At 66.0% G+C, this 13636-nt stretch overlaps 1 protein-coding gene across 4 annotated transcripts; it reads left to right on the top strand.

Moving 5' to 3' along the window:
• Window positions 1-778: 778 nt before the first annotated feature.
• Window positions 779-10623, top strand: SREBF1 (sterol regulatory element binding transcription factor 1). 4 transcript variants are annotated; one of them, XM_074919609.1, is made up of 19 exons: window positions 779-1034; window positions 3795-4178; window positions 4331-4500; window positions 4586-4726; window positions 4807-5025; window positions 5116-5230; window positions 5330-5544; window positions 6143-6347; window positions 7011-7195; window positions 7544-7805; window positions 7896-8062; window positions 8155-8323; window positions 8402-8510; window positions 8584-8696; window positions 8798-8930; window positions 9138-9300; window positions 9586-9771; window positions 9852-9963; window positions 10287-10623. In XM_074919609.1, exons 1-19 carry the CDS (start codon window positions 929-931, stop codon window positions 10508-10510), a joined length of 3378 nt encoding a protein of 1125 aa, XP_074775710.1. In that variant the 5' UTR covers window positions 779-928; the 3' UTR covers window positions 10511-10623. The 4 variants fall into 4 exon arrangements, with proteins under 4 accessions (XP_074775710.1, XP_074775711.1, XP_074775707.1 ...); XM_074919610.1 differs by having other exon boundaries at window positions 8587-8696; XM_074919606.1 differs by lacking the exon at window positions 779-1034 and adding an exon at window positions 2700-3016.
• The last annotated feature ends 3013 nt before the right edge of the window (window positions 10624-13636 follow it).

The following is a 13636-nucleotide window of genomic DNA, read 5'->3' on the forward strand; positions in this document are numbered from 1 at the left end:
TTCCTAAGTTATTCCCAGCAGTAAGATAAACCACGCAGCGCTGCGGGGCACGGCCTTGCCTTGGCGTGAGACCCCCCCGTGTCGAGACCCACCACCCGTGGGCAACCACGGGGCTGGACCCCAGTAGCACCAGTGGTTTTCCTGGTTCCCGCAGCTCACGGCACCCAGGGAGGCTGCAGAGGCTCAGCGGGGTCTCACGGGGCAGCCTTGGTGCTTCCGCATCCCCTAAGCGGGGCCGGGGAAGCTTCTCCCACCGCGGACAGCAGTGCTGGGACGTGCTCTGCACCCCGGAGCTGGGAGGGGGAAGGCAGATGTCCTGCCTCTGTGCTGGGAACTGCAGGAGACCCGAGAGGTGACACGGTGGCCCAAGCTCACCCCGGCATGTGGCTTCCACGAGGTGCTGGAGGCTTCTGCAGCCACTGCCACCACCTTGTCCCCCACGCCGGCCCTCCTGCCTGCTCCCACGGGTGCCCCAGTCCGGGGCTTAGTGGTATTTAACGACTGACCCGGGTATTTAGAGCCCAGTCCAGGTATTTGGTGTCTGTGCCAAGGGCTCGGTGACTGTCCCCAGGGCTCGGTGACTTCCCCAGGGGACTGCTGCCTTGCTCGCTGCTCCGCTCCTGCTGCACCAGCTCCCTGCCCGGTGCTGCCGGGGGTCTCTGCCCGGTGCTGCTGGGGGTCCCCTCCCGGTGCCGCGGGGCGGTGCGGGGAGGCGGTGGCGGGGCGGGACGCGGCGGCGGATCCTCCTCCATCCCCTCCCTCCCTCCCTCCCGCCCTCCCCTGCCCGGTAGCAGGTCTGGGCACGGTTCGCGAGAGCAACTTGGCGGCTCGTCCCCTTCCACCCTCTCCCCGGGCCAGCGCGGCCATGGCGGGCGGGCGGCCCCGCCGTTCCTAGAGCTGCCGCAGCCCGGGAGGAGCCGCCGCCGGGATGAGCGGTCTCGCCTTCGACGACGCGGCCCTGGAGGGGCTGGCACCGTCCCTCGGCCTCTCCGGGGCCAACGACATCGACACGGCCCTGCTCAGCGACATCGACGGTGCGTCCCGACCCGGGCAGCGGCGAGTCGGGCCGGGCCCGGTGCATGGCGGGGACCGGGCTGGGGGAATAACCGGGGCTCGGTGCATGCCCGGGACCGGGCTGGGGGAATAACCGGGGCTCGGTGCACGACCGGGACCGGGCTGGGGTATAACCGGGGCTTGGTGCACGGCCGGGATCGGGCTGGGGGAATAACCGGGGCTTGGTGCACGGCCGGGACCGGGCTGGGGTATAACCGGGGCTCGGTGCATGCCCGGGACCGGGCTCGGTGCATGCCCGGGGTTGGGGAGACCAGGCTCGGTGCACGTTCAGGGAACCGGGAAGCGGGAGACGACGGGGGGAGGAGGTTCGGTGCATAACCAGGTGCACGACCGGGGGACCGGGCTCGGTGCCGGGCCCGGCGTGGGGCGAGGGGCGGACACACACCCCTCAGGCTGTGCCCGGGGGCCGGTCCGCGGCGGGGAGGAGCAGGGTGACGGGACGGGGTGGGGGCAGAACACCGGGACCCCCGGGCTGGAGGTGCCGGGACAGCCCCGACGCGCTCCCCCCCCGCCCCGACTCCCACGACCGCAGCATCGTGTCGCCTCTAACCCCGCCCCTCCATGACGTCACCGGCGGGGTTACTCCCGGTCGTTCCCTCCAGGCCGCCCGGGTTCCCAACCGGGATGGGGTGCGGGGGGGTGGGGAGGCTTTATACCGGCTTTGGGGCTGCCACCCGCAGCACCCACCGAGATGGGGGGTGTGTGGGGTACGGATGCTGCCGAGGGGACGCGCTGCCCAAGGGGACCCACTCCCCACCACAGTGGCACTAAGGTCTTACTGGTGAATTTAGCCAAAAAACTGGGTTTTCCAGCCCTCGGCCAGCCCCGCCGCGAGGTCCAGGGGGGTCTGTCCTCTGGGAACTGGGGTGGCGGTGACATCCCAGGGCTGGAGGCGCACCCCAACAGCAATCGGGGCGGATCATGGCAGATCCAGGTGCCACCTGCCTCCCCCTCGGCGAGGTTTTGGCCTCGGGGGATCCCATCGCAGAGTTTTAACACAGTCCTTCACACCCCGGTCATCCAGTTCCCCCACGTGCACCCCAGGAGCCGTGCGTTTGCCACCAGTCCCTGGGTGGCCATGGGTTGTCCCTTGTCCCCGGGGTGACGGCGGGATGCACACGCAGGGATGTGGGTGCCCCGTGCCCAGCTGGGGCCTGTCAGAACCCACGCCGTGTGGCTCAGCCCCACGGGCTCCCACGGTGGGTTGGGGGGAAACCGTGGCACTGCTGGGTGCCTGTGTCACGCTGATGCCACGGGTGGCAGCGGTTGCCACACAGTAGAAATATCTGGTAGTTGCCGGGTGGCTGGGAGAGCTGTGCTCTACCTCAGGGCTGGGCAGCTGGAAGAGGGGGGCCAGGAGGGAGCACCCCCATCTCTGCACCCCCAGACTTGTCTCTGGACCATGGGAGAGCCTTGGAGGGGGGCTCCTTAAGCAGGGGGGTGTTGAGCCCCCTTGAAGGAACCCCACCTGTGCTGAGCGGGGTGCCGAGGGCTGGATGTCTTGGGGGGGGAGGGGGCAAGAAATGGGGTCCTTGTGGGGAGTTTCCTCCGGGTGTTGCGGAGCGTCATGTTGGGCTGGCCGGATGCGAGGGGCAATGGGTGAAGGGGTTAACAGCGACTGACCCCAAGTAACCGCCGAGGGGTTATGGCGGGGTGCCCGGGAGTAACCCGCTGCCGGGCTCACCTTGGCGTGGCCGCGGGGATGTCTGGGGGCGGCCGGCGGGCGCGCGGGCGGCGATTGGCGGAGTCGCATCACCCCATCGCCGGCTTCGCTCCAGGCCTGGCGCGGGCAGCGGCGGGGAGGGCCGGCGGGGAGGCGGCGAGAACATGGCTTTAAAATATCCCGGGGCCTCCGTACGGCCTGGCACGGGGCTGAGCGGGAGCTGTAGCCCACTTCTGGGGACCCCCCCAGCGCCCGCCGGCATGGAGTGCACTTTCGAAGGTATCGCCACCCCCCTCCTTCTCCTCCTCCTCGCCGCCTGGCTGGGTCGCTGCTGTGGCCCCTCTTGGGGTGCTGCACCCCATGGGGGGCGTGTCTGGGGGCTGTACACCTCGGTGGGGGCATTCTGGGGGGTGCGCCTGGGGGTACCCCCACGGGAGGGTATCCTGGGGCGAGCGCCCTGGGGCTTTTCAGTGGGGGCATCACCAGACACCCCGATGTGTGGGTGTCGATGGGGACATCCCCGTCCCACTGGCAGACCCCCCCGAGGCTATTTAACCCCGCGCTTGCCAAGCTGCCCTCCTGGGGGGTGCCATGGGCAGGCACCCCTGGCATGGGGCTCTGGCACATCCCAGCTGTGCCAACCCCTCTGTCCCAGCCCGAGTACCCCCTCTCCCAGATACAGGGGCTGCTTTGGGGGTTTTGGGGGCTTTCCAGTGCAGGATAACTGAGGTGCCACAAGCCCACCTCTGCCCATCTCAACCTCAGAAACAGGCTGAGATCCTGCCACCCGCGGACTAGGCTGGAAAACCTCTGAGTGCTGGTAGCCAGGCCCCAGCACCCCCATTGCGAGTGCCGTGCCTCAGTTTCCCCACGCGTGAGGAGTTGGGCACAGCAGATTCCTGAGCTCTCGGGGATATTTTGCCCTTGGGTTTATGGGGGTTCTCCCCCCAAAGTGCTGAGCTGTGGGGTGGGCACCATGGGACCAGCCCGGGGGCCCCTTGGATATTGTGGAACTGGGGCAGCCACTGACAGCACGGTGGGGGGGGCTGTTTTGCAGACATGCTCCAGCTGATCAACACACCGGACAATGACTTCTCGGGGCTTTTTGACTCGCCGTTCAGTGCCCCCGACAGCACTGTGCCCCCAGGGCTACCCCCAGCCCCGGGCAGCCTCAGCACCTACCTGGGACCCAACAAGCCTCCCCCTGCCGCCCCCACCAGCAGCGTCTACCCAGGGCCCCCCGGGATGGCGGCCTTCACCCCACAGCCCCCGGCCCCACTCCTGCCGGCGCCGGCCCCGGGTGTCAAGGAGGAGCCTGCGGCCGCGCCCAGCAGCCAGCCCCAGCCCGGCATGATGCTGGCCCCCAGCTTCGTCCCCACATCCCCCGGCCAGTTCAGCCCCCCGCCCTTGGTGGGCTACCAGAACCAGCACAGCTTCTCCGGTGAGGATATGAGGGTGCAGGGAGGGGGAGATCAGGGTTCCCTGGGTGGGGGCTTTTGCTGGAGGAGGGGGATGTGTCCCTGCAGGATGGGGGTGCCCGGGGTGGGCTGGTGCTGGGGGGGTCTGGTAACGCTGTCCTTGCTCCATGCCCAGCCATGCAGCCCGGGGGTGTGGGGCAGCCCCTGCCAAGCCCCCTGCCCACCCCACAGCCAGGCCAGCCCACGGCACTGCCGGGCCCCGTGCAGAGTGTGGCACCCCAGCAGCTCCTGGCCCCCGCCGCCCCTGCTCCCCAGCCTGTCTCACCCCAGATCCAGCCAGTGCCGGTAAGCCCAGGGCCAGGGGATGGAGGGGGATGGTCCCAGTGGCCCCCGCCTCAGCCCTGCTGACCCCCTCTGCCCCATCCCCCAGGTTCTGCTGCAGCCCCATTTCATCAAGGCTGACTCCCTCCTGCTGACGGCCGTCAAGACAGATGCCGGCAATGCCAAAACCTCCAGCATCGCCTCCTTGGCCACCAGCGCCAGCGGCTCTGCCACCTCACTGCAGGTGCCGGTAGGTCCCAGCACTGGGCAGCTCTGGGGTGGGGGGACGCTCCAGGACCCCCCCACTAACACCACCCCTGATCTCTGCAGGCGCTGGTGAGCGGAGGGACCATCCTGGCCACGGTGCCGCTGGTGGTGGACGCCGAGAAGCTGCCCATCAACCGGTTGGCACCCAGCGGGAAGCCGGCGCTGGTGCAGAGCCGGGGGGAGAAGCGCACGGCGCACAACGCCATCGAGAAACGCTACCGCTCCTCCATCAACGACAAGATCGTGGAGCTCAAGGACCTGGTGGTGGGCACTGAGGCCAAGGTGGGAGCCTGGGGGTTGGTGGGGATGGGGTGGGCAAGGGTGAGGGGCTTCAGCTGGCATTTGGGCTGAGCCATCCCTGCCCACCGGCAGCTCAACAAGTCGGCAATCCTGAGGAAAGCGATCGAGTACATCCGATTCCTGCAGCAGAGCAACCAGAAGCTGAAGCAGGAGAACCTCACCCTGAAAATGGCCGTGCAGAAGAACCGTGAGTGGAAGGGCAGGTCTCAGGGGTCGGGGCCTCAGCCCCATGGCTGCTGTATGCCCCCCCCTGCCAGCACCTCTCAGCCTGCTCTGCTCCCCGTAGAGTCCCTGAAGGACTTGGTGGCCTCCTGCAATGGGGCGGCTAAGGCGGAGGCCCCCATGGAGGTGGTGAAGGCGGAGGTGATGGAGATGCTGACGCCGCCGCCCTCGGACGTGGGCTCGCCGTCTCACAGCAGCCCGCTCTCGCTCAGCGGGGGCAGCAGCAACAGCAGCGGCAGCGACTCAGAGCCCGACAGCCCCCTCTGCGACCATGGCAAGGTGGGGGGGAGTGGGCTGGGAGGGGGTATCTCCCTCTCCCTGAGCCAGGCAGGGGATCTGCCGCATGATGCTGGGGTGCCAGGAGGAAGCACGTCAGATGCCAGCGTGGGGAAAGGAGCCGAGAGCCCTGGTCTGGCTCTCTGAGGCTGCTCCTCTCCTGATCTGGGGCTGGGGGGAAGGGTGCGGGGGGCACTCAGGGGTGCAGTGGGCTGCTGCACTTATGCCCCATGTCCTCTACTCCAAAAATGTGCTTTGTGCCCCACACCTATACCCTGCACTCCATGGCCATGCCCTAGATCTGATCACTGTACCCTGTATCTCACGTCCTATATCCCATTCCCTATATCCCATACCTGTGCCCTATATCCCGTGCCCTATATCCCATACCTGTGCCCCATCACCATGCCCTATATCCCATTCCCTATATCCCATCACCATGCCCTATATGCCATACCTCTGCCCCATCACCATGCCCTATATCTCATCAATGTGCCCTATATCCCATGCCCTATATCCCATCACCATGCCCTATATCCCATACCTGTACCCCATGTCCATGCCCCATGCCCTGGGGCTCACAGTGGCTCTGCCCGCGCAGGTGAAGCAGGAGCGCCCGCCGCCCTCGCCCAGCAGCCAGGGCATGCTGGACCGCTCCCGCATGGCCCTCTGCGCCTTTGTCTTCCTCTGCCTCTCCTTCAACCCCCTGGCCTCCCTCCTCCGGGGCTCCGGTGCTCCACGCCCTGTGGGGAGCCCAGGCACCTCTGGCCCCAGCAGGAGCATCATGGCTGAGTCTGGCATTGTGGGTAAGCTCTGGCATGAGGTGGGGGCTCTTGGAGTGGAGAATATTGGGAGGGGGGCTGTCGGGGTGCAGGTTGTTGGGGTGGGCACAGGGTGGAGGCCACTGGGATGGAGGCTGTTGGGTTGGGTGTGGGGTGAAGGCTGTTGAGGTGGGCATGGGGCAAAGGCCATTGGGATGGAGGCTGTTGGGTGGGCATGGGCTAGAGGCTGTTGAGGTGAAGACTGTGGGGGTGCAGGATGTTGGGGTGGGTGTGCAGTGGGGGCTACCTGAGTAGAGACTGTTGGGATGGAGCCCATCAGGGTGGAGGCTGTTGGGCTGGAGGCCATCGGGGCAGACATGGGCTAGAGGCTGTTGAGGTGAAGACTGTTGGGGTGCAGGATGTTGGGGTGGGTGTGTGGGGGGAACTACCTGCGTGGAGGCTGTTGGGGTGGGCATGGGGTGAAGGTCATTGGAGTGGAGGCCATCATGGTGGCTGTGGGGTGAAGGCCATCAGGGGGGAGGTCCGAGGTGGGAGACGATCAGGGTGGAGGATGCTGGGGTGGATGTGGGGCAGAGACCGTTGGGCGGAGGCTCTTGAGATGGCCACGGGGTGAAGGCCACCGGGATGGAGACCCTGGGGTGGGTGCAGGGTGGAGCTGGAGGTGACGCTGACGCCCTCCCCACGCAGAGGAGCCGTGGGGGTGGGCGCAGTGGCTCTGGCCCACCCTGGCCTTCTGGGCGCTGAACGCGGCGCTGGTGCTGGGGGCGGTGGTGCGACTCTTCGTCTGCGGGGAGCCCGTCACCCGCCCCCACTCCGAGCCCTCCGTCCTCTTCTGGCGGCACCGCCGACAGGCTGACCTTGACCTTGACCGGGTAAGCCCCGCCTCTTGCCACACCCTGCGTGATGTCACCTGCCCCACCCATCCTGGCCACACCCCCACTTGCCCCCCACCAATCCCAACACCTGCTCTTTGGGTTAGCCCCACCCATTCCACAGCACTCACCCCTTCCATTGCCATTATCCCCTCCTACCCGCCATAGCCCCGCCCACCCCTCTAGCCCACACACCACCCACACTGTGTAGCCCCGCCCACTCCTTGCTCAACTTCACCCACTCCCCATTAGCCCCGCCCCATTTGACCACACCCACTCCCTCTAGGCCCTGCCCCTCCCTTTGGCCCCGCCTCCCGCGCTGACCAGCTCTCTCCTGGGGGGGCTCAGGGGGACTTTGCCCAGGGCGCCCAGCACCTCCGGACGGCACTGGGAGCACTGGGACGGCCGCTGCCCGCCTCCCACGGGGACCTGGCCTGCAGCCTGCTCTGGACCCTGCTGCGGCACCTGCTCCAGCGCCTTTGGGTGGGCCGCTGGCTGGCCGCCCGCGCTGGGGGGCTGCGCCCCGACCCCCCCCCACCAGCCCACGTCCATCAGAGTGCCCGCGACGCCGCCATGGCTTACCACCGCCTGCACCAGCTCCACCTTGCCGGTACGGCCCCATGCCACGGTGGGGAGAGGGGGGACACACAGGGGAGCTTTGCACCCCGTATCTCCCCCACTGAGGTCCCCATCCCTGCAGGGAAGCAGGCGGGGGGGCACTTACTGGCCATCAACCTGGCGCTGAGTGCTGTCAACCTGGCCGAGTGCGCCGGTGACGCTGTCTCCGTGGCCGCCCTGGCAGAGATCTACGTGGCAGCCGCCCTGAGGGTCAAGGCCAGCCTGCACCGCTGCTTCCACTTCTTGGCTGTGAGTGGCGGGGCAGCCCCCTCCGCTGGGGGGGTGTGTTGTGGGGGGGTGTCCTCAGGGACACCCCCGCCCTGACCCCGCTCTCCCCACAGCGCCCCTTCCTCTGCAGTGCCCGGCGCGTGGCCCTGTCCCACGGCGGGGCTGTCCCCCCCGCCATGCAGTGGCTTTGTCACCCTTTGGGCCACCGTTTCTTCGTCGACGGGGACTGGGCTGTCAAGGGCGTCCCCAGGGAGACCATCTATAGCTCTGCTGGCAACCCAGGTACCCCCTCACCACCCCCAAACCCCCTCTCTTTTTGGGGTGGAGGCAATACCCGCTCACTGCCCCTCTCGGCTGCAGTGGACCCGCTGGCACAGGTGACCCAGCTTTTCCGCGAGCACCTCCTGGAGAAGGCTCTGTTCTGCGTGGCCATGCCCGAGCCCGGCCGTCCCGCTGCCCAGGGCGAGGGGTAAGTGCTGGGGTGCGCACCCCGCTTCCTCCACCCGGTGTGGGGCTGGCCCCACTCACAGCCCCTCTCCCAGCAGACGCTTCTCCAACGCCCTCGAGTACCTCCAGCTCCTCAACGGCTGCTCCGACGCCAGCAGCACACCTGTCCCCGCGCCCTCCATCAGCTCCGGCTTGGCAGCTGTCACAGGTGAGGCCAGCATGTCCCCCCCCAGACTGGAGACTCTTTGTGTGTAGGGGGGGTCACGGGGCTGGTGGATACCCTGCTCCCGTGTCCCTCCCGCCCCGCAGGCACCGACCCCGTGTCCAAGTGGTGGGCGTCCATCATTGGCACAGTTATTCACTGGCTGCAGGGAGACGAGGAGGGGGCCGAGCGCCTCTACCCGCTGGTGGAGACCATGCCCCGGGCGCTGCAGAGCTCTGAGTGAGTGCTGGGGACATCGAGGACAGGGTGTGGGGGACAACTCATCGCATACCTTCTCTTCTTTTTGTTGCCGCAGCCCCTGGCTAACATGCTCTGAGCACCACGGCCGTGCTGCCCCGTGGCTGCTGAGGCAGGGGGCACCGCCGTGCGCAGCGAGGGGCCTGCGGTGACCATGTCTGTGCGTTTCCCCCCTTCTCTGCCTTGCAGAAAGCCCCTGCCCCGCGCTGCCCTGCACTCCTTCAGAGCCGTCCGTGCGATGCTGAGCAAGCAGGATGGGAGCCAGGCCAGCTTGAACCACTGCGAGAAGGCCAGTGGTTGCCTGCGGGAGAGCCTGGAGCTCGGCAGCCCCCCCAAAGGCACCATCGACAAGGTGAGCTGGGATTGGGGTGGGGGGCAAGGCGGCCACCCGCCCTGGGGAAGGGAAAAGGGGGGAGCCCCCGGCCCTGGCGGGAGGTGCCCCCGGCCCTCGCGGGGGTGCATTGTAGTTGCATTGCATGTGTCAGACTGGGAGTGCAATGCCCCTGCCATGCAGCCCGGCGGGGGTCCCCCGCAGCAGCGCCTGCCCGCAGGGACCTCCTTGGGCCCCCCCCTTCCCCACCGTCTGTCTGTCTGTCCGTCCACAACTCACCCAGCTCCCCTCACCCCCACTTTCTAGGCGGTCCAACTCCTCCTCTGCGACCTGCTCCTGGTCACCCGCACCAACCTCTGGCAGCAGCAGATGAGCGCCAGCCAGCAGCGCAGCTGCCTCTACCAGGCCTCTGCCGTCGAGCTCCGCGGTTTCCAGCAGGACCTCAGCAGCCTGCGACGCCTGGCCCAGACCCTGCGCCCTGCCATGCGCCGGGTGAGCCCATCACCCCTCCTCCGACCGCATCCCCTCGTCCCCTGCCACCACCCGTTCTCACCGTGTCCTCCTCGCTCCAGGTGTTCCTGCACGAAGCCACAGCCAGGCTCATGGCGCGGGCCAGCCCCACGCGCACCCATCAGCTGCTGGACCGCAGCCTGCGGAGGAGAGGGGTGCAGGGCAGCAAAACAGGTGGGACGCGGCGTGGGGGGACACCCCACTGCCCACCCGCAGCACCCCAAGAGTGCTGGGTGGTGGGGTGCAGGGGCTTCTTGCCTATGCTTTGGTGGTGGCACCCACTCTAGGGGGTGGGTGAATGGCCTTGTCACCGTGCCAGAGCACCCGAGGGAGCGTTGGTGGCTTGCAGTGGTGTCTGTGGGACTGACACCCAGAGCACCCAAGGGAGAGCTGGTGGCATCCTTGGGGTTGACACCCAGAGTACCTGAGGGAGGGTTGGTGACTTCCAGTGGCACCCTTGGCGCTGACACTCCCTCTCTCTGCCCCCCACCTTGCAGCCGGGGAGCCAGAGAGCCACCCCACGCCGCGGGAGCACGCCGAGGCCCTGCTGCTGGCCTGCTGCTACCTCCCACCCAGCTTCCTCTCGGGGCCGGGCCAACGCGTGGGCATGTTGGCCGAGGCCGCCCGCACGCTGGAGAAGCTGGGGGACAAACGGACGCTGCACGACTGCCAGCAGATGATCATCAAGCTGGGCAGTGGCACCACCGTCACATCGGGCTAGCTGGGGTCAGGCGGGGGGGGAGGTGGGGGCACGCTGCCAAGGCCCCCTGCTAGCCCCGCTGGCTCCGGGATGTGGGGAAGGCGGGTGGCGGGGAGGTGCGTGCCTCAGTTTCCCCCCAGGATGGGAGCCCCTTCTGTGGGACGGGGCGGGGAGCAGGTTTTAAGGTGAGGGGGGGTGGGTGAGGAGGGGCAGGGTGATGCCCGGTGCCGCCGGCGGTGGGTGTGGGAGCTGCCAGCGTGGGACAGCCACGCGGGGGGTACCCTGCATGGGCTCAACACCCCCCCCCCAACCCCATGGCTCCATCCCTGGCCCCAACCCGCTTGGGTGACGGGACGTGGGGACATCTAGTGACACTGTCACAGTATTGCATGGCGCTGGGATGCTTGGCCAGCCTGGCCCCAGTGCCACCCCCTACCCCCCAATGCCACCCCCTACCCCCAGTGCCACCCCCCAGTGCCCTGGCACGGGGGGGGGGGGGGGGGGGGGGGGGGGGGGGGGGGGGCGTCCTCTCTCTCCTCTCCTGGTGTCCCTACCCGCCCCCTCCATGGGTCCCACAGTGCAAGGGGGGGATTTGGGGCGCCTTGGCTTTGTGCCCCCGTTATGGGGGACACACGCACGTTTGGCTCCATGGTGGCAGTTAAGGACCCTCTCCGCAGCCATGCCCATGGTAGGCAAGAGGGGACCCCCCCAGACAGCCCCCCCCCCTCCTCAAGCACTGACCAGTCCCCCCAGTTAGGAGCTGCCACCACCCCCAGGCACGGCTGGGCCTGAGAGCTTCCAGAGAAGGGTTGGCAGGGTGGCACGGGGGTGGTGGGTGTCCCCGTCCCTTGCTTCACCCCTTCTTGTACATAGCCCCCCCTACCCCAGCCCCCTCCCCCCCCCGCCCCCCCTTGCCTTTTTAAACGGTATTTTCATAGTTGGAGAGTTTTGTACAGACAATTAAAGCTGATTATTTATACCGGTGTGTGCTGGACTTGAGGGGTGAGGACAGACACTGAATTTGGGGGGGCACAGAGAACTGGGTAGGGCCCCCCCCCTCCCTTGGCTGGACATGCCCTGCTGTGGGTCCTGCCTTGCCCCCACAGGGTAGGGCTGTACAGGAGGGGGGGGGAACAAGGGTGGTAGGGATGGGGACACCGGGACCCCAAACGCACCCTCCTTACCCCAAGATATACTGGGGTGCTGCGCCCCCCCCCCCCCATACCCCATACCCACCGCAATGTCCCTTCCAGCCCAGCCCTACAGCGAGACCCTTGGTGCTGGTGACACCTGGGGACAAAGGGCCAGCCAGGGGCTGGCACGGCATAGGGGGACCCCCAGCAGCCCCCCAGGAGAAAGAGAGGCCACGAGCAGGGCGCCACGTACTTCCAAAACAATCGTTGTATCTTTATTGACGCTCTGAATGCAATGACCTGTTTTTTACTCTTAAGGAAAATAAACATCTTTTAGAAACAGCTTGTTACACACAATCTTCAGTGTGAAGCAATATACTAATAAGAACACTAGTCTTAACATTTACAGTCTTCATATATATTATATATATGTATATGTATACATATATATACACTATATAATGAGGCAATATATAATACACACGGTTTACCATTTTACAGTCATATGTACAAGATGTCACTAAAAATAGCCAGATTTCAGGCAACACTGCCAGGGACACTGGGATTTTTATTTTTTATTCTTTAAATTAATTATTATTCTTTCTTTTTTTTTTTTTTTTTTTTCTCTCTCTCCCCTCCTTTTTGTGTTTTTTCACTCCCGTGTCCGAGGCAAGCTGCTGAAATGACAGACATTTTGTGGCCAGCAAACCTTGAGGGTGAGGGCTGGGTGGGATGGAGGGGACGCGACAGCCGGCGGGGACACGGGGAGCTGGCTCTGCAGGGTTGGGGAGCAGGGGGGACGGATGGGGCCAGCACTGTGCCCCCCCCTCTTTGCAGGATGCCTTGCAAGTCGGGGGGCAGCTGGCAGCTCTGTTTTTAGGATTGGCTTTGGGGTTGATTCACCCTGGGTTGGTTATTTGCTACCTGCGCCAGGGTGCGTGTTGGTGCAAGGCTGGGTGGGGTGTGCAGAGACTGGGGGGAGATCATGCTGGGCACCCCACGGGGACACGGACAGGGGGATGATCCCAGTGCTGGGCAGCCCCAGCTCCATCGAGGTGGCTGGGAAGGGAAGAAAAAGCCAAGGGAGCTGAGCCCACACCCAGAGCAGCGAGGGGTGAGCCAGGGCCACACAGAGGGAGGAAGAAAATGCCTCCTCCTCCTCCTCCAGCAAGGCCCCTGCTGCTAGAGCCATTTCTGGGCTGCTTGCACCCAGGCTAAAACCCTGGGGCTCAGCACCCAGAGCCATGGGGTTCAGCACCCAGAGCCCTGGGGTTTAACACCCTGAGCTATGGGGTTCAGCACCCAGAGCCCTGGGGTTTAACACCCTGAGCTATGGGGTTCAGCACCCAGAGCCCTGGGGTTCAGCACCCAGAGCCCTAGCAGTCTGCACAAGCACAGGGAGCAAAGCCCGTCCCCAGCACGAGCAGCCACAGCGGAGGTGCTGACGAGGCTGAGCAGAGGCAGTAGGTGGGTTTTGGGGTCCCAGAGAGCAGGACTGGGTGTCCCCATCCCAGCAGTGCCAGCACCCCATGGAGCAGGAGGGTGGTGGGTGCAATGGGCCGGGGTTTGGAGGGTGGGAGTGAGGTTGGGGCAGCCCAATGGGCACCCACCAGCCCAGCCAAGCGCCCTTCACCCCAGTGGGGACCCGGCTGGCACCCCGGGACAGGCAGGGTGGGGGAAGACAGGAGATGGAAGAACAAAACGGAAAAAGCAGAGTGGTGTTTCAAAACAGCAGGCCGTTGTTTGTCTTTTTTTTTTTTTTTGTCCTTTTTTTTTGTCCTTTTTTTTTGTCTTTTTTCTTTTGTTTTTGTTTCCTTTTCTCCGCCGCACATATATACAGACACCGTGAGGTTTGCTGAAGGCAACATCTCAGATCAGATCAGTGTGAGATATGGAGAGCCGGGACCCGCGGGGGGGTCCGGCGGCCCCACAGTAAGACAACATCGCCGGGACCCCCCCCTTGTACACGGTCCCCTCCCCCCCCCCCCCCCAATCCCTCCCCCCTCCCCCCTGT

This window comes from Athene noctua, chromosome 15 (genome assembly GCF_965140245.1).
Source record: "Athene noctua chromosome 15, bAthNoc1.hap1.1, whole genome shotgun sequence".
NCBI lineage: Eukaryota > Metazoa > Chordata > Aves > Strigiformes > Strigidae > Athene > Athene noctua.